Below are 24,958 nucleotides of genomic sequence, written 5' to 3' on the forward strand. Positions count from 1 at the left end.
TGCACATTCTTTGTTCTCCATTTTCTGGGAGTTTAAAACCTTGCTGTATTTCTGTGTATTCATTAAGGGAAGTGCACCTCCATCACGCTGTGGTAAACACACTTCTCTACTCTTACATCTTTCTCTTATGCCACATGTGGGTCAGGTGGAGATGGTGACGTCACACACACCTGCTCTCCGAGCTCGTCCGGACAGTGTCGTCTCCACATGACCCACAGGTCAGCGCAGATGTAGGTTAGTGTGCCAGCTTCAGTTATGAACATGATTCATAACAGTCACATTCACTTCCCTGTTCTGTGAGCGCAGGAAACAGGGCAGTTGCACAAGACTAATCTGAACTAGCATTCGGCTAGTCTTACTGTTCCCATTCAAATGAAACCAATCTGCCTTTCTACATGACTGACTTAAAGTTATGACCAGTTTGGAAGAAAAAAAAACTATTAGATGATGACTAACATGTAAGGCTAGTCTAGGCAGTTTATGCAACGACCCAGCAGTGATTCAACAGAAGAACAAACAACACACAGCAAACATGAAATCTGAGCATTATCAGTTTATTTAACCTTGTGAAGTACATCAGAGTAATGCTTGAGTGATTGGTGGATCAAATATGAATAAAAACTGGCCTACACTAGTTAAACATCTTTAAATATAAAATACTTTAGATTTACTTCATTAACAAAATACATCAATACACAAATCAAGTGGTCTAAATATGTTTTCTCTGGATTGGATGGATGATAGTCAGCCGAGGGCCGATACGGGCTGACTGAGGTGTGTGTGTGTGTGTGTGTGTGTGTGTGTGTGTGTGTGTGTGTGTCAGCCGTGGGCCGATACGGGCTGACTGAGGTGTGTGTGTGTGTGTGTGTGTGTGTGTGTGTGTGTGTGTGTCAGCCGTGGGCCGATACGGGCTGACTGAGGTGTGTGTGTGTGTGTGTGTGTGTGTGTGTGTGTGTGTGTGTGTCAGCCGCGGGCCGATACGGGTTGGCTGAGGTGTGTGTGTGTGTGTGTGTGTGTGTGTGTGTGTGTGTGTGTGTGTGTGTGTGTGTGTCAGCCGTGGGCCGATACGGGCTGACTGAGGTGTGTGTGTGTGTGTGTGTGTGTGTCAGCCGCGGGCCGATACGGGCTGACTGAGGTGTGTGTGTGTGTGTGTGTGTGTGTGTGTGTGTGTGTGTGTGTCAGCCGTGGGCCGATACGGGCTGACTGAGGTGTGTGTGTGTGTGTGTGTGTGTGTGTGTGTGTGTCAGCCGCGGGCCGATACGGGTTGGCTGAGGCCGCTGAAGAAGGACTTCTCCCCGTCGCTCATCAGCTGGAGGTGGAGTGGCTGATGGCAGATGTTACACTGAGCAGAAGAGATCGGCTTGAGCTCCAGACCCACCTCTGTCCACGTGTGCCTCAGCTTATCTGTGCACAACACAAACACACACTTACAACACTGACCGTTATGGCTGACTTCTCTCTCACACACACACACACACACACACTCTCTCTCTCTCTCTCTTTCTCACACACACACACACACACACACACACACTCACACTCTCTCTCTCTCTCTCTCTCTCTCTCACACACACACACACACACACACACACACACACACACTCTCTCTCTCTCTCTCTCTCACACACACACACACACTCACCCACGAAGTACTGCATCATCTGCGGCGTGTGGTGTGGCGTGGGCGCGATGCGCAGGAGCTCCTCTCCGCGGGACACCGTCGGGTAGTTGATGGCCTGGACGTAGATGTTGTAGCGGCTCATCATGAGGTCACAGATCTCAGAGTTCTTCTCAGCGTCTGCAACCTGAAGCACAGATGTGTGTGTGAGCATTCAGTCAGCACGTGTGTGTTTGTGTGTGTGTGTACGTACCCGCACAGGGATGATGTGGCTAAGGCAGTGTGTGTGTGTGTGTGTGTGTGTGTGTGTGTGTGCGTTTGGTTTATATTACATTGTGGGATCCAAATGTCCCCACAAGGATAGTAAAAACCTGAGATCACCTCCATTGTGGGGACCAGCCAGCGGTCCCCATGAGGGGAATGGGTTAATAAACATACTAAATTATATATTTTTGAAAATGTAAAAATGCAGAAAGTTTTCTGTGATGGGTAGGTTTAGGGGTAGGGTTAGTGTGTGTGTGTGTGTGTGTGTGTGTGTGTGTGTGTGTGTGTGTGTGTGTGTGTGTGTGTGTGTGTGTGTGTGTGTGTGTGTGTGTGTACGCACCCGCACAGGGATGATGTGGCTAGGGCAGTGTGTGTGTGTGTGTGTGTGTGTGTGTGTGTGTGTGTGTGTGTGTGTGTGTGTACGCATCCGCACAGGGATGATGTGGCTAGGGCAGTGTGTGTGTGTGTGTGTGTGTGTGTGTGTGTGTGTGTGTGTGTGTGTGTGTGTGTGTGTGTGTGTGTGTACGCACCCGCACAGGGATGATGTGGCTAGGGCAGTGTGTGTGTGTGTGTGTGTGTGTGTGTGTGTGTGTGTGTGTACGCACCCGCACAGGGATGATGTGGCTAGGGCAGTGTGTGTGTGTGTGTGTGTGTGTGTGTGTGTACGCACCCGCACAGGGATGATGTGGCTAGGGCAGGGCACCACGGGGAGGCCGGTGTCCATTAGCATCTGGCGCAGGAGCTTGACGTTGCGCTGGTGTTTGAGGCGTAGAGATCGGCCCTCTTCACTCTTCAGGATCTGGATGGACTGGCGCGCGCCGGCGAGGAGCATGGGAGGAAGTGATGTCGTAAAGATGAAGCCCGCGGCGTACGAGCGCACCGTGTCCACCAGCGCGTTAGTGCTAGCGATGTAGCCGCCCACACACCCGAACGCTTTCCCTGCGCACACACACCAGAACACACTGTTGTTATATCTTCTATTGTTTTCATTTAGTAATTGTTATAATTTTATAAAATAATAACATAATAACAACAACAATCATAATAGTTGTTATATAGCAATAACGATTTATAAAATCACAATTCTGGCCAAATAGTGCAGCTCTACTGACAAATACAGGAAACATGGGCTTTATTTAAAATTGTATATTGATGTTCTCAAGACATGAGGTGTGTGTTCTCTGTGTGTGTTCTCCATGTGTTCTCCCTGTGCTCTCTGTGTTCTCCCTGCATTCTCTCTGTGTTCTCCATGTGTTCTCTCCGTGTTCTCCCTGTGCTCTCTGTGTTCTCCATGTGTTCTCCCTCAGTTCTCTGTGTGTTCTCTGCGTTCTTTGTGTTCTCTCTGCGTTCTCCATGTGTTCTCTGTGTTCTCCCTCCGTTCTCTGTGTTCTCTCTGCGTTCTCCATGTGTTGTCTCTGTGTTCTCCGTGTTCTCCGTGTTCTCCCTGTGTTCTCCCTCAGTTCTCTGTGTGTTCTCTGCGTTCTTTGTGTTCTCTCTGCGTTCTCCATGTGTTGTCTCTGTGTTCTCCGTGTTCTCCCTGTGTTCTCCCTGTGTTCTCCCTCCGTTCTCTGTGTTCTCTCTGCGTTCTCCATGTGTTGTCTCTGTGTTCTCCGTGTTCTCCCTCCGTTCTCTGTGTTCTCTCTGCGTTCTCCATGTGTTGTCTCTGTGTTCTCCCTGTATTCTCTCTGTGTTCTCCATGTGTTGTCTCTGTGTTCTCCCTGTATTGTCTCTGTGTTCTCCCTGTGTTGTCTCTGTGTTCTCCCTGTGTTGTCTCTGTGTTCTCCGTGTTCTCCGTGTTCTCCGTGTTCTCCCTGTGCTCTCTGTGTTCTCCCTGTGCTCTCTGTGTTCTCCCTCCGTTCTCTGTGTTCTCTCTGCGTTCTCCATGTGTTGTCTCTGTGTTCTCCCTGTATTCTCTCGGTGTTCTCCATGTGTTGTCTCTGTGTTCTCCCTGCATTCTCTCTGTGTTCTCCATGTGTTGTCTGTGTTCTCCCTTTGTTCTCCGTGTTCTCCCTTTGTTCTCCCTGCATTCTGTCTGTGTTCTCCATGTGTTGTCTGTGTTCTCCCTTTGTTCTTCCTGCATTCTGTCTGTGTTCTCCCTGTGTTCTCCCTGCATTCTCTGTGTTCTCCATGTGTTGTCTGTGTTCTCCCTGTGTTCTCCCTGCATTCTCTCTGCGTTCTTTGTGTTCTCCCTGCATTCTCTCTGAGTTCTTTGTGTTCTCCCTGTGTTCTCCCTGCATTCTCCCTGCGTTCTTTGTGTTCTCCCTGCGTTCTTTGTGTTCTCCATGTGTTGTCTCTGTGTTCTCCCTGCGTTCTCCGTGTTCTCCCTGCGTTCTTTGTGTTCTCTCTGCGTTCTTTGTGTTCTCCCTTTGTTCTCCCTGCATTCTCTCTGTGTTCTCCATGTGTTGTCTGTGTTCTCCCTTTGTTCTCCCTGCATTCTGTCTGTGTTCTCCATGTGTTGTCTGTGTTCTCCCTGTGTTCTCCCTGCATTCTCTGTGTTCTCCATGTGTTGTCTGTGTTCTCCCTGTGTTCTCCCTGCATTCTCTCTGCGTTCTTTGTGTTCTCCCTGCGTTCTTTGTGTTCTCCATGTGTTGTCTCTGTGTTCTCCCTGCGTTCTCCGTGTTCTCCCTGCGTTCTTTGTGTTCTCTCTGCGTTCTTTGTGTTCTCCCTTTGTTCTCCCTGCATTCTCTCTGTGTTCTCCATGTGTTGTCTGTGTTCTCCCTTTGTTCTCCCTGCATTCTGTCTGTGTTCTCCATGTGTTGTCTGTGTTCTCCCTGTGTTCTCCCTGCATTCTCTGTGTTCTCCATGTGTTGTCTGTGTTCTCCCTGTGTTCTCCCTGCATTCTCTCTGCGTTCTTTGTGTTCTCCCTGCGTTCTTTGTGTTCTCCATGTGTTGTCTCTGTGTTCTCCCAGCGTTCTCCGTGTTCTCCCTGCGTTCTTTGTGTTCTCTCTGCGTTCTTTGTGTTCTCTCTTTGTTCTCCATGTGTTGTCTCTGTGTTCTCCCTGCATTCTTTGTGTTCTCCCTGCGTTCTTTGTGTTCTCTCTGTTCTCCCTGCGTTCTTTGTGTTCTCTCTTTGTTCTCCATGTGTTGTCTCTGTGTTCTCCCTGCATTCTTTGTGTTCTCCCTGCGTTCTTTGTGTTCTCTCTGTGTTCTCCCTGCGTTCTTTGTGTTCTCTGTGCGTTCTCCATGCGTTCTCTATCTGTTCTCCCTGCGTTCTCTCTGTGTTCTCTCTGCGTTCTTTGTGTTCTCTCTTTGTTCTCCATGTGTTGTCTCTGTGTTCTCCCTGCATTCTTTGTGTTCTCCCTGCGTTCTTTGTGTTCTCTCTGTGTTCTCCCTGCGTTGTCTCTGTTCACTATGTTCTCTGTGTTCTCTCTGCGTTCTTTGTGTTCTCTCTGCGTTCTCTCGGTTCACTGTGTGTTCTCTGTACGTTCTCCATCTGTTCTCCCTGGGTTCTCTCTGTGTGTTTTCCCTGTGTTCTCTCTGAGTTCTCCCTGTGTTGTCTCTGTTCACTATGTTCTCTGTGTTCTCTCTGCGTTCTTTGTGTTCTCTCTGCGTTCTCCCTGTTCACTGTGTGTTCTCGCTGTGTACTCTCTGCGTTCTTTGTGTTCTCTCTGTGTTATCCATGTGTCGTCTCTGCATTCTCCCTATGTTCTCTCTGTTCACTGTGTGTTCTCTCTGTGTGCTCTCTGCGTTCTTGTTCTCTCTGTGTTCTTTGTGTTCTCCATGTGTTGTCTCTGCGTTCTCCCTGCGTTCTCTCGGTTCACTGTATGTTCTCTATCTGTTCTCCCTGGGTTCTCTCTGTGTGTTCTCCCTGTGTTCTCTCTGTGTTCTCTGTTCTTTGTGTTCTCTCTGTGTTCTCCATGTGTTGTCTCTGCGTTCTCCCTGTTCTCTGTGTGGTCTCTGCGTTCTTTGTGTTCTCTCCGTTCTTTGTGTTCTCTCCGTGTTCTTCATGTGTTGTCTCTGCGCTCTCTGTGTTCACTGGGTTCTCTCTGTTTGTTCTCCATGTGTTCTCCCTGCGTTCTCTCGGTTCACTGTGTGTTCTCTGTGCGTTCTCCATCTGTTCTCCCTGGGTTCTCTCTGTGTGTTCTCCCTGGGTTCTCTCTGTGTGTTCTCTCTGCGTTCTCCCTGTGTTGTCTCTGTTCACTGTGTTCTCTGTGTTCTCCATGTGTTGTCTCTGCGTTCTCCCTGTGTTCTCTCTGTTCACTGTGTGTTCTCCCTGGGTTCTCTCTGTGTGTTCTCTCTGCGTTCTCCCTGTGTTGTCTCTGTTCACTGTGTTCTCTGTGTTCTCCATGTGTTGTCTCTGCGTTCTCCCTGTGTTCTCTCTGTTCACTGGGTGTTCTCCCTGTGTTCTCTCTGTTCACTGGGTGTTCTCCCTGCGTTCTCTCTGTTCACTGAGTGTTCTCTGTGCGCTCTCCCCGTGTTCTCTGTGCGTCCTTTCCGTGTTCCCCGTGTTCTCTCTGCGTTCTCCCTGTGTTCTCTGTGCGTTCTCCATCTGTTCTCCCTGTGTTCTCCCTGTGCGTTCTCCCTGTGTTCTCCATCTGTTCTCCTTGTGTTCTCACTGTGTGTTCTCTCTGCGTTCTCTCTGTTCACTGAGTGTTCTCTCTGCGTTCTCCGTGTTCTCCGTGCGTTCTCTCTGCGTTCTCTCTGTTCACTGAGTGTTCTCTGTGCGTTCTCCCCGTGTTCTCTGTGCGTTCTCTCCGTGTCCCGTGTTCTCTCTGCGCTCTGTGCGTTCTCTCCGTGTTCCCCGTGTTCTCTCTGCATTCTCCCTGTGTTCTCTGTGCGTTCTCCATCTGTTCTCCCTGTGTTCTCTCTGTGTGTTCTCTCTGCGTGTTCTCTCTGCGTTCTCCATGCATTCTCTCTGTGTTCTCCCTGTGTGTGTGTGTGTTCTCTCTGACACACATTTCACAGACTTCCCACCGTAAACAGCAGAACACACAGACACACTGCTGATCGTCTAACATGTTTCTAGGCCACGTCTAGATTCTGCACTACAGATTACAGGGATAAAGGATTTCCCGAGCTCTACGTGCCGGTCGTGACACTCAGCCTTCAGGGAAACTCAACCAGAGCAGCACAACAGCGCTGGTTTCCAGGCAACAAGAGATCAAAGGATCCACAGGAGCATTGAGTGGCCGTTTACACACACACACACACACACACACACACACACAGCGCTCATGCTTCTCCTGCGGGAGCCGTTACTAGGGTCGGGTACCGAACTCGCCACTTAATGGCACCAACCGAATTATGTCAGTACTCTCATACCGATTATAATAATAATAATAATAATAATAAGCTATCAAAACTGTATTCAAGTAATAATCACACGTTTTCTTCTATGTTGTAAGTTTAACAGTATAAAGCTCAGTTGTGCCACATGTTGTTTGACAAAAAAAAGAAGTTTAATTTCATATAAAAGATCAATTAAGTTATCAATTAATTCTTCATTTGGTTATTAGAAAATTCACAACACAGAACTTGTGGAAAACAAAAACATTTCATAGAAAAAAAAAAATGATTACTAAAATGGTTGTTTTAATTCATGTTCAAGCATCCCAGCCAATGGCAAGGCAGTGCCTACAGTACCGAAAAAAGGTACAGTTGGGTACCAAATTTCAGGTACTGGTAAAAATGTAAACAGAAGCCAACCCTAGCCATAACAAACACACACACACAAACAAACACTCACCCAGCGTGCCGGAGATGATGTCCATCTTGTGCATCACCCCGTCCCGGTCTCCGATGCCTCCTCCTCGGGTCCCGTACAGTCCCACCGCATGAACCTCGTCCACGAACGTGACGGCGCCGAACTCATGAGCGACATCACACATCTCCTCCAGCGGACACACAGCACCTGACACACACAGACACACACTCCGTGAGCTCCTGAAGCACTGACCCGTAACCAGATCCCCAGAGGCTCTCACTGACCGTCCATCGAGTGCACCGTCTCGAACGCCACGATCTTCGGGCTCGAGGGGTCCGACTGCTCCAGGAGCCGCCGCAGGTGCGCCGCGTCGTTGTGCCGGAAGATGAACTTCTTGACACCGCTGTTCCTGATGCCCTGGATCATCGAGGCGTGGTTCCCTGCGTCCGAATAGATCTCGCAGCCTGAGGACAGAACAGCTGATTAGAGAGGACTTCTTGCACATAACTAAGGATGAACGGATCGCAGGGATCGTGACGCGTACGGATCAGCCGCCCACGGGTCGGCACACATGTCCTCTGTCGGCGAGGGTTCTCTCGGTTCTGTCATGAGTCAACAGTTGAGGAAGAAACCGAGTGTGTGTCAGTATATTCGGTCTTAAAGTGACAGCAGACTAATATTCCTGCTGTCGTCTGTGTCATTAATGCTAATAAAACAACAAAATACAGCTTTAACAAAGATGAAACTATGTTTAATTTCTACAGTGAACAAATAGTGTTAGTTTACATTTAAGCTTCATTATTAATTTCTGTACCTGAATATTACAGTTAGACTTTGTAACTGTTATTTAGTATTAATCTCTGCTTGTAATGTGTATATTTGTTCTTATTTTATTACTGACTGTTCACTTGTTTTTAATAATGTGTGAAGTTTATCAGTTAGGCTAGATGTGGTATCGAAGAACTTCAAGAGAACTTTAAGTAATGAATGAAAAGCATGTTGTGAGTTACCGGGCAGCATCTTGGCGAGCGTGAAGAGCGTGGAGTCGTTGGCCACGAAGCAGGAGGTGAAGAGCAGCGCGGCGTCTTTCCCGTGCAGATCCGCCAGCTCCAGCTCCAGGTCCACGTGGAACTTACTCGTCCCCGAGATGTTGCGAGTACCTCCGGCCCCGGAGCCGTGCTTCGCTAGAGTGTCCCTGTCAGAGAGAGCAGCACAGGCCTTCGTCAACACACACACTTCAGCACAGGCCTTCGTCAACACACCTTCGTCAACACACACACTTCAGCACAGGCCTTCGTCAACAAACACACTTCAGCACAGGCCTTCGTCAACACACCTTCGTCAACACACACACTTCAGCACAGGCCTTCGTCAACACACACACTTCAGCACAGGCCTTCGTCAACACACACACTTCAGCACAGGCCTTCGTCAACACACACACTTCAGCACAGGCCTTCGTCAACACACCTTCGTCAACACACACACTTCAGCACAGGCCTTCGTCAACACACACACTTCAGCACAGGCCTTCGTCAACACACACACTTCAGCACAGGCCTTCGTCAACACACCTTCGTCAACACACACACACTTCAGCACAGGCCTTCGTCAACACACCTTCGTCAACACACACACTTCAGCACAGGCCTTCGTCAACACACACACTTCAGCACAGGCCTTCGTCAACACACACACTTCAGCACAGGCCTTCGTCAACACACACACTTCAGCACAGGCCTTCGTCAACACACCTTCGTCAACACACACACTTCAGCACAGGCCTTCGTCAACACACACACTTCAGCACAGGCCTTCGTCAACACACCTTCGTCAACACACACACTTCAGCACAGGCCTTCGTCAACACACACACTTCAGCACAGGCCTTCGTCAACAAACACACTTCAGCACAGGCCTTCGTCAACACACACACACTTCAGCACAGGCCTTCGTCAACACACACACTTCAGCACAGGCCTTCGTCAACACACACACTTCAGCACAGGCCTTCGTCAACACACACACACTTCAGCACAGGCCTTCGTCAACACACACACTTCAGCACAGGCCTTCGTCAACACACACACTTCAGCAGAAACACAACATCATATTCTGCATTAACATCATTCTATTCCAGGATCATTTCAGGAGCAGTTTGCTGTCACAATGCGACATTATCCACAGTTGTGCAGGAGACTCACGTGATGGTCTGCAGCACCCGCGGGTGGCGGCTCATGCCCAGGTAGTCGTTGCTGCACCACACGGACACGTGTCTCCTGAAGGACTGGCACTCGGAGTAATCGTCCGCCATCGGGAACTCCGTCGCTCGCCGGTTCACCGTCTTAAACACGCGATACGTGTGATCGTCCTTCTTCTCCTCGATCTTCTTCTCAAAGAACTCGTCGTAACGGAAGTTGGACACGGCTGAAAGAGAAGAGGTTACAGGGTTACAGGACAGGAAGTGGTTTACAGGACAGGAAGTGGTTTACAGCACAGGAAGTGGTTTACAGGAAGTGGTCCGTATGGGACAGAAGCACGTACTCTTGGGCATGTTCTCCTGCAGCAGATGCGAGACTCGAGCGGGTCGCTGCTTCATCAGCTTCTTCATGAGGTCTCCTCCCATCTTAGAGGTCAGCTCAGAGGCAGAGACGTCTGTGAAACAGTCACAGTCAGACCGGCAAACCGCTCAAACACAATTCATTGTCATGAATCATTGGCACAGGTCATTGTATAACTGACAGTGAAACACCGTAAATTGACATTTCACATTTGATGTATTTTGTTAAAATAACTGTTTCTTCATAGTTTTTCTAATCAGTGATGTGCATTAGGGTTTTATGTTACATGTAATGTTGTTAAATTGATGTTTATTGCATTTTTTTCATTTCATGTGTTACCATGATGGTGTTCAGTGTGTGTGTGTCTGTGCAGCTTCTCTATATTAGTATTAACTTTCTTGTGGAAAAGCTATTTGTGATGAGCTTTGATTGATCATGTGACTCATCTCCACTGTGATTGGTGGTTGTCAGTGTATTAAATTGGTACAAAACAGATATTAAAGGGATAGTTCACTTTGAAATTAAATTTTGGTATGTTTTAGCTTACCTCAAGGGCATCCAAGATGTAGGTGTCTTTTTTTCCGCAGTAGTTTCAATTTTGATATTTTTAGGTCAAACCGTTCTTGTCTGTCAGTCATATAATGCAGGTCGATGGTCACTGTCTCAAAGAGCATGCACAGAGTCCAAATTAAAACAATTCCCCGTCGTCCAAATTAAACAATTCCCCATCGTAAGTACACATTGATGGCCTAAGACACGAAACGAGCGGTTTGTGTGAGAAAACGAACAGTTTTTATATCGTTTTTACCTCTTGAACACAGCCATGTCCAAGTGATCTGAGAGCGCGGGCGGGTATAGATATATACAATAGATGTCGCCTTGGCTACTGCGAAACCGTCAATGTGTACTTACGATGGGGAATTGTTTAATTTGGACTCTGTGCATGCTCTTTGAGGTGGTGACCATAGACCTGCATTATATGACTGACAGACAAGAACGGTTTGACCTAAAAATATCAAAATTGAAACTACTGCGGAAAAAAAGACACCTACATCTTGGATGCCCTTGAGGTAAGCTAAAACATACCAAAATTTAATTTCAAAGTGAACTATCCCTTTAATACTTCAATAGTTCGGTAAATGAACATTATATCAGATGATGAAATAAAAAGATTTTACTGTAAATTTAAGTCTGTAAAACCTAAAATATTGCTACCGTATTTTTTACTGTAAATTTCTGGCGACCACAGCTGACGTTTATTACCGTAAATTTAAAGTTCTTCTTTTTTTACAGTCAACATCCCTTATTATTCTACATTTGACCTTTGCATTGGTCTGAACTAAACCGACAGACGCGCTGAATGAAAATGCATGTTCCCTCTCTGCCAGTAGGTGGCGCTTACGGAAGAGCATGAAAACACACGTGCTCACACACCTTTGCACACGGTGCGAACCTCAGACACGTCCTCCTGTAGAGCCAGGCTGGCCTGCCGCACCACAGCACTGTTGCCCTGGCCCATCTCTGCCGCCAGGAACGGGCACTTGGAGGAGGAGGAGGCGGTGGAGCCGGCGGGAGGGTGAGCCTCGGGGAGAGCGGGGCCGGCGGAGGGGCCCTCAGGGGCCAAGGGGACATCTGAAGCACAGAGAACACACTTCAGCAAACACAGCTCTCACACACACACTCGGGGCCCTCAGGGGCCGCGGGCACATCTAAAGCACAGAGAACACACTTCAGCAAACACACCTCTCTCTCACACTCACCTCACTCACACACACACACACACACACACACCTCACTCACACTCTGGGCCCTCAGGGGCCGCGGGCACATCTAAAGCACAGAGAACACACTTCTCTCTCTCACTCACTCACACACACACACACACACACACACACACACACTCTGGGCCCTCAGGGGCCGCGGGCACATCTTAAGCACAGAGATCACACTTCAGCAAACACACCTCTCTCTCACGCTCACGCTCACGCTCACTCACCTCACTCACTCACACACACACACACTCTGGGCCCTCAGGGGCCGCGGGCACATCTTAAGCACAGAGATCACACTTCAGCAAACACACCTCTCTCTCACGCTCACCTCACTCACACACACACACACACACACCTCACTCACACTCTGGGCCCTCAGGGGCCGCGGGCACATCTAAAGCACAGAGAACACACATCAGCAAACACACCTCACACACACTGACCGTGACCGCTGGAGGTCGTGGACCCAAAAGAGCGCACCAGTGGCCTCGAGGCGAGGTCCATCATGACGGGACACTTCACTCACACACACACCGTGACCTCACTCACACACACACACACACACACACACTGACCGTGACCGCTGGAGGTTGTGGACCCGAGTGAGCGCACCAGTGGCCTCGAGGCGAGGTCCATCATGACGGGACACTTCACTCACACACACACACCTCACTCACACACACACACACACCTCACTCACACACACACACCTCACTCACACACACACACCTCACTCACACACACACACACCTCACACACACACACTCTCACACACACACTCTCACACACACACTCTCACACACACTCTCACACACACTCTCACACACACTCTCACACACACTCTCACACACACTCTCACACACACTCTCACACACACTCTCACACACACTCTCACACACACTCTCACACACACTCTCACACACACTCACCGTGACCGCTGGAGGTTGTGGACCCGAGTGAGCGCACCAGTGGCCTCGAGGCGAGGTCCATCATGACGGGACACTTCACGGCGTACGCCACCAGGCTCTTGCGGGTCTGCTGCAGGAAGGCCGGAGGGACGAGGGACAGGAACGGGCAGCGCATGAGGGCGTCCATGATGAGTCTGAAACACAAGAGGCTCGTTAGATCCGGCAGTCTCTGAGGTCGCGAGTGTGAGTGTGTTTCTGTAACTCTCACACGATTGGCTCAGAGCCACGGCCTGAATCACATGATCACGGCTCACCGGGATCAAACCCCTGTAATGCTGAACTCCTACAGTAATCTGACCCCAAACACACCTTCAACTGTAGAGGTGCTCAACACACACACACACACACACACACACACACACACACACACTGTTAGACCATTACATCTGATGATTTCCTCATTCAGATCACTGTGATTCGGAGGAAAGCCTGTCAGGTCACTCATGATGATCTCTGATCAGTGTGTATGTGTGTGTGTGTGTGTGTGTGTGTGTGTGTGTGTGTGTGTGTGTGTGTGTGTCACCTCTACTGTGTGAAAAGAGCTGTGTGTATAAATGTATACATAAACAAACAAACAAAAAAATGATGAATTCGAACTATGAATAGTATTTGATAAATGAGCATTTGTCGTGTTCCCTATTGAACTCTCACTTCACTTCACGCGGTTTTCAGACACATCATGAAATAACATCTAGATTTGGAGATAATCCGCTAAAGTAAAAGACTTTGACAAGTATTTGCTCTGACCAGGGGTTTAGTAACGTTAACCCTTTAAAGCTCGTTTAGAAGCGCGACGCGTCCTTCGATGAAGCCGCGACTCTTTAATAAACAAACCACTTAAGTAACTCACCTCTCTGATGTCCGAGATTATTACTCCTTTATATCACTGAGTCTCGCTGTCGATGAAGAGAGTTTTATCGCCTGTGTCTGTGTGTTATGTGTGCGATGAGCGTGTTATGTCGTTATCCTACACTGAGGACGAACGAGAGGGCGAGCGGCGCACAGGGATTATATCAAACCATCAAATATCGCGAGACTTGCGTAACACTGCGCACAATTGTATAAAACCATCAAATATCGCGAGATTTGCGTCACACTGGCCGTCAGTTCACGCACGCACGCCTATTTCCTTCCTTGAATTCATCATATCATAAACCATTTACAGTATAAAAACACTTTAATATTTCCTGTTAGGGTTGTGCCTCTAATATTTGTTTATGCTGTTAAATGAGAGTGTACAGGTAGAAAGTTGAGCAACACCAGATACTTTAAGGGCGTTTGACGATAAGCCGTCAGAAATATTTCACATCGAAAATGAAAATACATACTTTAAAAGGCACGTTTGACTCTTTCCTTCGCGGAACATCAAAGACAGAATACCATTCACTGTCATTGTGCTACTGTTATTGTATTCTTGTAAAGCACTTTGAGAGGAAACTTCTAAACGCGTCATAAAAAAATAAAGTTTATTATTCTAGTTTATTATTTCCGCGTTTTGCACATCGTTTCAAAGCAGATTTACAAGAATTCATGATGTTACTGTTTATGACACCTAATTGTTCACATTATTGTATAGCTTACATATGATGACAACAGTGTGATTTGCAATATTTTTTACCATATGAACGTGTAAACACAAGCTATAAAAGTGAATGACGCATGAGACTGTCAGTTCCCTAATTTATGTTTAATATCTAATATGTTCCACGGAAGAAAAAAGTAACTGAGTCATTGAAATGACATGAAGGTGAGGAGTGGACCATTTTCATTATTGGATTAAAAATACATTTATTGAAGTGTTAATGAATGTAAGACATGTAGTCTATAACAAATATGAAATAGAGTTGATTCAATCACGATAAATGAGTTGTTTAAACATGTGCTGGAGGAGGAGGACACATGAAATATCTGTAGACATTAAAGTCACCATGAAATCAGAATTGAGTTCTATTGCAGAATGATGCGTACCGATATTTTTCTGGATAAAGGACATTCGATTTATAACATGAACCGAGAGAATAAAGAGCCTTGTTAGAGAAAAACGCTTTAATGATCTACAGCAAAAGAGAGCGAGCATTAGTGATTACAAACATTTAATACTAAAATATTGTAGTACGTTAGACAAAAACGTACATTTACACACAAACGGACCACCAGCTGCAACTTCCAGACGCCAGATTAATCTGTTCGCTCCGCTCTCTCGCACAGGATTCTGGGATATCAAGCCTACGCATCATCATCAGATGAAGGCATCATGGGACACGGTCACCGGATCCCGACGGGTCGTCTTGTCTTCATGCTTTCAGACACATCATATAGATGGATATGACAAAGTTAATGTATGCATTATGTCATTATATTAATTGTTCATTGTTTACTGAGTGGATCTGTAACTTGAGGTCAGTCTCATTTTCCTATTATATTCCTATTACAATTAAGTAACTATTTTTAATGCCAAACTATAGGAGCAAAACATGTATAGCAGCTGCTGCACTTCTGTGTCTCCAGTCGAGCAGGAGTTCGCAACACACAGGGCACGGGTTCGAGTCCCAGGAGACGCATGGACTAGTGAAATGATTACCTTGAGCATCAAGCACCAAAGCATCTGTGTAACTGTAATGAAGTGTAAATCATAACAGGAGAGAATAGGTTTATTTTGTTAAAGATACTTTGATTTGACTGAGTAACTGAAGCATTTTCTTCCTGTTGCAGGAATAAGACATGGAATTTCTTACACATTGTTTGAAGTGTGTTAAATCATTACCCAACAGGCCATGCTGTGTGTGTGTGTGTGTGTGTGTGTGTGTGTGTGTGTGTGTGTGTGTGTGTGTGTGTGTGTGTGTGTGTGTGTGTGTGTGTGTGTGTGTGTGTGTGTGTGTGTGTGTGTGTGTGTGTGTGTGTGTGTGTGTGTGTGTGTTCTTCTCAGAGTCGTGTGTGTGTGTGTGTGTGTGTGTGTGTGTGTGTGTGTGTGTGTGTGTGTGTGTGTGTGTGTGTGTGTGTGTGTGTGTGTGTGTGTGTGTGTGTGTGTGTGTGTGTGTGTGTGTGTGTGTGTGTGTGTGTGTGTGTGTGTGTGTGTGTGGTGTGTGTGTGTGTGTGTGTGTGTGTGTGTGTGTGTGTGGTGTGTGTGTGTGTGTGTGTGTGTGTGTGTGTGTGTGTGTGTGTGTGGTGTGTGTGTGTGTGTGTGTGTGTGTTCTTCTCAGAGTCGTGTGTGTGTGTGTGTGTGTGTGTGTGTGTGTGTGTGTGTGTGTGTGTGTGTGTGTGTGTGTGTGTGTGTGTGTGTGTGTGGTGTGGTGTGTGTGTGTGTGTGTGTGTGTGTGGTGTGTGTGTGTGTGTGTGTGTGTGTGGTGTGTGTGTGTGTGTGTGTGTGTGGTGTGTGTGTGTGTGTGTGTGGTGTGTGTGTGTGTGTGTGTGTGTGTGTGTGTGTGTGTGTGTGTGTGTGTGTGTGTGTGTGTGTTCTTCTCAGAGTCGTGTGTGTGTGTGTGTGTGTGTGTGTGTGTGTGTGTGTGTGTGTGTGTGTGTGTGTGTTCTTCTCAGAGTCGTGTGTGTGTGTATGTGTGTGTGCGAGCGCCCTCTGCTGACAGCAGCAGGTCCAGCAGCGTGTGTGTGTGTGTGTGTGTGTGTGTGTGTGGTGTGTGTGTGTGTGTGTGTGTGTGTGTGTGTGTGTGTGTGTGTGTGTGTGTGTGTGTGTGTGTGTGTGTGTGTGTGTGTGTGTGTGTGTGTTCTTCTCAGAGTCGTGTGTGTGTGTTCTTCTCAGAGTCGTGTGTGTGTGTGTGTGTGTGTATGTGTGTGTGCGAGCGCCCTCTGCTGACAGCAGCAGGTCCAGCAGCGTGTGTGTGTGTGTGTGTGTGTGTGTGTGTGTGTGTGTGTGTGTGTGTGTGTGTGTGTGTGTGTGTGTGTGTGTGTGTTCTTCTCAGAGTCGTGTGTGTGTGCGAGCGCCCTCTGCTGACAGCAGCAGGTCCAGCAGCGTGTGTGTGTGTGTGTGTGTGTGTGTGTGTGTGTGTGTGTGTGTGTGTGTGTGTGTGTGTGTGTGTGTGTGTGTGTGTGTGTGTGTGTGTGTGTGTGTGTTCTTCTCAGAGTCGTGTGTGTGTGTGTCCAGTGTGTCTGAACTCTCACTGTCAGAATCACCTGCAACAGAGGCTCTTGAAGAGCAGCAGAATGGCCTGATGGAGCCACCGATCGACTGACAAACAGGCATTAAAGTCACCAGGAAATCAAAATTGACTTGCTTTTTTTGGTCACTCTTTAGATTAGGGTCCAATTCTCACTTACTAACTATTAACTACAACTTTTTCCTCAATAAACTCCTGATAACTGCTTTTTAATAGTTAGTAAGGTAGTTGTTACGTTAAGATATTAGGTGATTAAGGGATGTACTAGAATATGGTCATGCAGAAATAATGCATTAATATGTGCTTTATAAGTACTAATAAACAGCCAATATCCTAGTAATATGCATGAAAATCCGCAACTAGTTCATAGTGAGAATTTGACCCTATTTTTATGAAATATTGCAGTGTTTATTCTAAATGATTTATCGGTGCACATCATTCTTGTGTTAATAATCTTGAATCAGAATAAGTTCCTCTGGCAGCATCTCTTCTCTTCTCTGATGATGTGGGCGGGGCAATCTGTCACTCACATGAGATCCACCAATAGCAAGCCACAACCATCCAAACATCCAATCAATTCCGCACAGACACAATCAAGCCCTGCCCAAATTTGTTCTTGTTCCAGAAGCGTTTCACTCGGATATACGGAACAATAGAGCGGATCAGGTAAGACGTATCAGGTATGACATCACTATGACGGATCAGGTATGACTTCACTATGACGTATCAGGTATGACATCACTATGACGGATCAGGTATGACTTCACTATGACGGATCAGGTATGACATCACTATGACGTATCAGGTATGACATCACTATGACGGATCAGGTATGACTTCACTATGACGGATCAGGTATGACGGATCACTATGAAGGATCAGGAATGACATCACAATGACAGATCAGGAATGACATCACTATGACGGATCAGGTATGACATCACTATGACGTATCAGGTATGACATCACTATGACGTATCAGGTATGACATCACTGTGACGGATCAGGTATGACATCACTATGGGATGACATCACTGTGACATCACAAGGCTTGTTCGACTTCATACAGCTCTGCGCAGACCGATCGGCGGCTGACTTAAAGCAGTGCATGCCGGTTAGAAATGTTGTCCGACTTGATACAGCGCCGACGACACGTGACTGTGACGTATGCCATCAAAGCACCGCGAGAGCAATTCGAGAGTAGCCGGAGAACTCAGCCAGCGCAGCTTCTCAAGAGCGGCTGCACTGGGCTGCTGGAGGGCTGATGACGACACAGCTGTCCCACGATTGGCCGGATTCACCGCATGACAACGATCACGTGTGTTTCGTGTTTATTCGAACACCTTTAGTTCCTCTAAAGCTCTCAAATCAGTTTATTATAACAGTGAACACTCTTTTCATGTCGTTGTCATGTTATATTGTGTCATGTTTATCAAATTAAAACTGCTTAAAAAACGTAGACTCCACTTCATTGATAGTAGCTTATGTTGAACTTTATTCTTGTTCAAACAGACGCTGTATGAAGCAGTACATACATTTATTGAATGAAAATGTCTCTGAAACATCTGTGTATTATTTGGCAAATATTACATTTATTTCACTTCAGCTGTGGTAAAGTACGCGAACACCACGTGAGTGGTCACTACAGGAACCAGAAAGTGTCCGGCTTCACGTCTCCGTTTGCAGCTCCTCCCCGCCTGCACACGGCTACTCTCGCCGATCGGTTACATCCAGCCGCAGCCGATGTCCAACACACCTACTGTGACGGATCAGGTATGACATCACTGTGACGGATCAGGAATGACATCACTATGACGGATCAGGAATGATATCACTATGACGGATCAGGTATGACATCACTATGACGGATCAGGAATGACATCACTATGACAGATCAGGAATGACATCACTATGACGGATCAGGTATGACATCACTATGACGGATCAGGAATGACATCACTATGACGGATCAGGAATGACATCACTATGACGGATCAGGTATGACATCACTATGACGGATCAGGAATGACATCACTAACAGAATGGACTTTGACTAATAACATTTTTGTCTTCCAGGATAAGATCTTTAAACAGACAAAAGGTTGTGCTATGGGGGCATGTTACAGCCCTTCTTATGCAGGTTTGTACCTGGGCAAATGGGAGGAGGACTTTGTTTTGAATCAAGAAAATAATGTGTTTCACAAGTTTATTATCTGGTGGGGGCGCTATATTGATGATATATGTCTTTTTTGGTCTGGCTCGGAAACAGAGTTGATTGAATTTCATGGTTATCTGAATAGCATTAATCCAAACATCAAGTTGTCTTTAGAATATAGCAAAGTGTGTATTAATTTTCTTGATTTGACAATTTCAAAAGATAACCAGGAACCTTGCATTCATCAGTGTAGAGAAAACCGACAGAAACACAATTTTACATGCCAAGAGTTTCCATCCAAATTGGCTTAAAGAGAATGTCCCATATGGGCAGTTTCAGAGAGTGAAGAGGATCTGTGACCAAGATCATGTTTTTGAAAGAGTCGTGTCAGCAGAGGGCGCTCGCACACACCACACACACACACACACACACACACACACACACACACACACACACACACACACACACACACGTCCTTAAGAAAAGGCAATAGGCAAAGGCAGCTGAATCAACGGGAAGCTTTCTGGATATATCGCCTGCAGGCTACTAAATATCCAGGCTTGAATGAGGAACTTGACCTTAGTGTATATCTTTGATGTTCTGTTGTCCTATGGTGGTTTGAAATTTGTATACTATGCTTGTATTTTAACTTGTATGGGTCACCGTGTTGGGTACTGACATGTTCCTTTCATGAAGTCAGTTTTTGTGTGTACTTAATTGATTTGATAAGAAGTGGAAATGATGACATCTGCTGTCTCTTGGGTGTACTAACAATTGTAACCTTAGCGCCACAGTTGACAGATGGAGACTTCTGATTGGTGGACTGTTAGTTCATAAGAAACTTTGTTTGTTTGAGATCTGTTTAACTCCCAGAAGAAGGCATGTAGCCGAAACGCGTTGGAGTTTTTTAGAAGGTTAATGTGACCAAGCCATAATAATAAAGGCTTTTTAACTTTTGCAATTGAGAGTGCCTTGGAGTTCCTTTTTTCCTTTTTGATTTATGACATCACTATGATGGATCAGGAATGACATCACTATGACGGATCAGGAATGACATCAGTTGCATTTTAGCACTTCCGGTTCCATCGTCCCGAACTCAGTGGGTTTGAGTAGGGTTTTGGTTAAATGGCTGAAGTAAGGTGACGAACACAAGCTCAAGACACTTTCACCTTTTATTCTACGACATAAAATACATCAGTATTACACAGTTGAGGGTCTTGAAAAAGATAAGTATCATAAACCCTTGTTGATCACACAGCTTGTTTTTTAGCGATTATCCAAAAGCCTCTGGGAAAATCCTGTTGGGTGTTTGTCGAGGGAACCGGTACGATGGGAACTGATGATTGGCCTACCGTTACTCTATAGGGAAGGAAAGACCAGCTGTTACTGTACGTTCTGGTAGTAGTTGAAAACACAACACGAAGATGAGGGTTAAATACAAACTTTACTAGCTAAGCTCAAGCAGGACAGACACAACCACATCCAACATCAAGAGAACCGACAAGGAACTGAACAGAACAGGGAGAATAAATACACAGGATGAAATGAGGAAACTAACCAGACACAGGTGGAGGAAGATAAACTAATCAGGGACTAACAAGTGCAGACCAGACAGAACATAATTGTGACACCAACGCAACTTGCATTTCATGACAAATTTAAATGGTTAATATGGATGAATTGATCATTTAATTTTCAGCCTTTCATTAGTGTTTTAATCAGTGTTTTATTTAGCTTTCACTCCATATTTGATTTTTGATAATCAGCATTATACTCTTATACTATTATATAATCACTCTTAAAAATAATGGTTCCAAAATAAAGGGTTTTCGCAGTGATGCCATTTCTTTCCCTCAACGAACCTTTCAGCCATCAGTTCTTTAAAGAACCACTTTTTCTTAGTGTGAAAAATATTTTAATAATCTGAAGAACCTAAAGCAGCAGAAGACACACCGGTGACTCACACACCTGTAAGATGAGAACAGCAAACTGAGACTACAATTCACACACACACACACACACACACACACACACGCACACACGCACACACTCACACACACACTCACACACACAAACACACACTCTCACACACACACACACACACACACACACACACACACACACACACACACACACACACACACACACACACACACCAGAGCCACTCCTGTCACCTGAGGACAGGAAACTAAGGCTATAATTCACACGGGCTCACAGAAACTGGACAATATAAGATTGGAAAAACTGGTCGGATGAGTCTGGATTTCTGCTGCAACATTCAGATGAAGGGCCAGAATCTGGAGTGAACAACATGAAGCGTGGATCATCTTGCCCTGTGTCAGCGGTTCAGGCTGATGCTGGTGTAATGGTGTTTTCTTGCCTCACTTTAGGCCTCTTTACCAGACCTGAGTATTGCTGACCATGACCTTCCCTTTATGACCACAGTGGACCATCAAGCTCAAATCATCTCAAACTGGTTTCTTGAACATGACAGTGAGTTCAGTAAGCTCAAACGTCTCCACAGTCAGCAGATCTCTTTGGATGTGGAGGAACGGGAGATTTGCATCATGGATGTGCAGCTGATAAATCTGCAGCAACTGATAATATCATGACAATATGGACCAGAATCTCAGAGGAATGTTTCCAGTAGCTAGTTGAATCTCTGCCATGAAGAATTGAGGCAGTTCAGAAGGCAAAAGTGTGTATGACCCGCTACGAGCATTGTGTACCTAATAAAGTGGCCAGTGCTTTAAGTTAAGTTTGAGTTTGAGTTTATTCAATACCTCTTCAAACATTACAATAATACAGTTGGGTGTACAGAATCAATTGGGTAGAGTGATAGTGTTACTACATAATTTCTATTTACCTCAGATTATAACGAAATTGTCTTTTGGTTTCCAAAGTAACATGGACTGAGATCATTGCCACTCCTGAATCTCAATGGCCTTCAGCGAAGCTTGATGACGAGATATGCAGCTTTCCGTTAGAGAAACACCCAGAGCGTTACTGGCAGACTGGGAAGAGAGGAGCTGCAACAATGGAGAATATGGGGGAATAATCAACAATCAAGCAGGAAAACCTGCTGTAGTAGAGCCTGAAACATCAAGACTGTGTAAAAGGGCAGAATATGGCCTCTTTAAAATAATACAGAAACAGCAGATGTAATAGAGTAACTTACTGTTATTGTCCACAATCACTGTGAAATATTACAGTATATTACTAGAGTAAGAATCTAATCTCATCAGATTCATCTAATAATGATTTTAATTTGCAAGTGTGAGAAGAATCAATGTGGAGCATTCATTCACATTAACAACAAAATCATATTATATACCAGTTATTTAATATGTTGTGTGAGTCTTTGATGCAGGAGTGTATTAAGATATGTTTTGATGTGAATTTGCTTGTTTTATTTTTTTTAAGTTTTAATATAGTTCTTACACTCATTTCAGAAGTAATATAACTTAATTTGCATGTATAGTTCATGAACGATTATTTGAAGATTGAAGATATTATTTTAAGTATTTCTTCAGTTTCACAGGTTTCATTGATGTTTAGTAAATGTAGAATTGAAATGTAGAATGAATTTCATAGAAATGAAATCATATTAATTAAAAACTTACTGTATCACTCAGTTCTGTTGTGCATATTTTAAATGTAAAAAAAATCTTGAATAATCTATTATATTTCTCTTGCATAACATTCCTTGTTACGTTCAACCACGTACACGACCACAACACATGATGTAGTCAGTCGGATCCGGGCCGTATCCAGATCAGATAGTGGACCTGCGCCTAGACACGACCACAACACATGTTGTAGTCAGTCGGATCCGGGCCGTATCCAGATCAGATAGTGGACCTGCGCCTAGACACGACCACAACACATGATGTAGTCAGTCGGATCCGGGCCGTATCCAGATCAGATAGTGGACCTGCGCCTAGACACGACCACAACACATGATGTAGTCAGCCAGATCCGGGCCGTATCCAGATCAGATGGAGGACCTGCGGCTAGACACGACCACAACGCATGATGTAGTCAGCCGGATCCAGGCCGTATCCAGATCAGATGGAGGACCTGCGCCTAGACACGACCACAACACATGACGTAGTCAGCCGGATCCGGGCCGTATCCAGATCAGATGGAGGACCTGCGGCTAGACACGACCACAACGCATGATGTAGTCAGCCGGATCCAGGCCGTATCCAGATCAGATGGAGGACCTGCGCCTAGACACGACCACAACACATGACGTAGTCAGCCGGATCCGGGCCGTATCCAGATCAGATGGAGGACCTGCGCCTAGACACGACCACAACACATGACGTAGTCAGCCGGATCCGGGCCGTATCCAGATCAGATGGAGGACCTGCGCCTAGACACGACCACAACACATGATGTAGTCAGCCGTATCCGGGCCGTATCCAGATCAGACGGAGGACCTGCGCCTAGACACGACCACAAAGCATGATGTAGTCAGTCGGATCCGGGCCGGATCCAGATCAGATGGAAGACCTGCGCCTAGACACGACCACAACGCATGATGTAGTCAGCCGTATCCGGGCCGTATCCAGATCAGATGGAGGACCTGCGGCTAGACACGACCACAACGCATGACGTAGTCAGCCGGATCCGGGCCGTATCCAGATCAGATGGAGGACCTGCGGCTAGACACGACCACAACGCATGATGTAGTCAGCCGTATCCGGGCCGTATCCAGATCAGATGGAGGACCTGCGCCTAGACACGACCACAACACATGATGTAGTCAGCCGTATCCGGGCCGTATCCAGATCAGACGGAGGACCTGCGCCTAGACACGACCACAAAGCATGATGTAGTCAGCCGTATCCGGGCCGTATCCAGATCAGATGGAGGACCTGCGCCTAGACACGACCACAAAGCATGATGTAGTCAGTCGGATCCGGGCCGGATCCAGATCAGATGGAGGACCTGCGCCTAGACACGACCACAACACATGATGTAGTCAGCCGTATCCGGGCCGTATCCAGATCAGATGGAGGACCTGCGCCTAGACACGACCACAAAGCATGATGTAGTCAGTCGGATCCGGGCCGGATCCAGATCAGATGGAGGACCTGCGGCTAGACACGACCACAACACATGATGTAGTCAGCCGTATCCGGGCCGTATCCAGATCAGATGGAAGACCTGCGGCTAGACACGACCACAACACATGACGTAGTCAGCCGTATCCGGGCCGTATCCAGATCAGATGGAGGACCTGCGGCTAGACACGACCACAACACATGATGTAGTCAGCCGTATCCGGGCCGTATCCAGATCAGATGGAGGACCTGCGCCTAGACACGACCACATCCCTGAAGTTGTTGTGTTCTCTCAAGTGGGGTTTAATAATGCATTGAGTTAGTGTTCAGTGATGCATAGAGTTTGATTGTGCTGAATCATTCTGTTATGCCTGACGAATGTATGCGTTCATTTACTAGGGTCTGAAAAGACGAGTGGAAGTAAAAAAGTGAGATGGAAGTAAAAGTTACGATAAGTTGATGCTACTCCCTGTGTCAGTGTGATCCTTACCAAATACAACAGAAGTGTCAGCAGAGATTGTGTCAACTAGACTCTCCCCTGTGAAGGCCTCATCGACACGACAGCCATCGGCACTGATCCTCAGCAAACTCGTCTCCATACCGGCGTGACTTCGATCTTAAACCAGATGGAACTGGATAATATTGTGAATGTGTCGATCCAATCTGACTTCTGACCTATAATGCTGCCTGAATCATAATCATACACTGTTTGTTCATTGGCCAAAGGTGAACTGAGCAACTGAGTCTGGGTTCTCCCAAGGTTTTTTTCTCCATTCTGTCACTGATGGAGTTTTG

General features: G+C 46.4%; 1 protein-coding gene and 2 long non-coding RNA genes across 6 annotated transcripts; 1 reads left to right on the forward strand and 2 right to left on the reverse strand.

Moving 5' to 3' along the window:
- Window positions 1-538: 538 nt before the first annotated feature.
- Window positions 539-13,829, reverse strand: alas1 (aminolevulinate, delta-, synthase 1). Of its 4 annotated transcripts, XM_082155541.1 has the most exons (12): window positions 13,678-13,829; window positions 12,789-12,961; window positions 11,522-11,719; window positions 10,071-10,181; window positions 9,731-9,953; window positions 8,537-8,721; window positions 7,811-7,990; window positions 7,569-7,733; window positions 2,553-2,821; window positions 1,643-1,805; window positions 1,221-1,404; window positions 539-1,135 (listed from the first exon to the last, which is right to left on the reverse strand). In XM_082155541.1, exons 2-11 carry the CDS (start codon window positions 12,952-12,954, stop codon window positions 1,244-1,246), a joined length of 1,821 nt encoding a protein of 606 aa, XP_082011667.1. In that variant the 5' UTR covers window positions 12,955-12,961; window positions 13,678-13,829; the 3' UTR covers window positions 539-1,135; window positions 1,221-1,243. The 4 variants fall into 4 exon arrangements, with proteins under 4 accessions (XP_082011667.1, XP_082011666.1, XP_082011668.1 ...); XM_082155540.1 differs by having other exon boundaries at window positions 539-1,404; XM_082155542.1 differs by lacking the exons at window positions 12,789-12,961; window positions 13,678-13,829 and adding an exon at window positions 12,435-12,532 and having other exon boundaries at window positions 539-1,404.
- LOC309487747 lies at window positions 11,726-12,292 on the reverse strand. Its single transcript, XR_014201916.1, has 3 exons — window positions 12,084-12,292; window positions 11,989-12,052; window positions 11,726-11,897 (listed from the first exon to the last, which is right to left on the reverse strand). It is a non-coding gene; the product is annotated as an uncharacterized lncRNA (long non-coding RNA).
- Window positions 13,830-16,333: 2,504 nt separating the features above from the next.
- On the forward strand, window positions 16,334-17,752 carry LOC309488585. Its single transcript, XR_014202205.1, has 3 exons — window positions 16,334-16,434; window positions 16,557-16,597; window positions 16,924-17,752. It is a non-coding gene; the product is annotated as an uncharacterized lncRNA (long non-coding RNA).
- The last annotated feature ends 7,206 nt before the right edge of the window (window positions 17,753-24,958 follow it).

Source organism: Leuciscus leuciscus (genome assembly GCF_965113295.1).
Source record: "Leuciscus leuciscus genome assembly, chromosome: 23".
Classification (NCBI taxonomy): domain Eukaryota; kingdom Metazoa; phylum Chordata; class Actinopteri; order Cypriniformes; family Leuciscidae; genus Leuciscus; species Leuciscus leuciscus.

Excerpts from the sequence above, each read along its gene's own strand:
- alas1 (XM_082155541.1), bottom strand. The coding sequence starts at position 12,954 with ATGGACGCCCTCATGCGCTGCCCGTTCCTGTCCCTCGTCCCTCCGGCC. Across the intron at positions 10,182-11,521 it reads GGTTCGCACCGTGTGCAAAG|ACGTCTCTGCCTCTGAGCTG; the intron begins GTGTGTGAGCAC and ends ACTGTTTCACAG. Across the intron at positions 2,822-7,568 it reads CATCATCTCCGGCACGCTGG|GGAAAGCGTTCGGGTGTGTG; the intron begins GTGAGTGTTTGT and ends GTGTGTGCGCAG.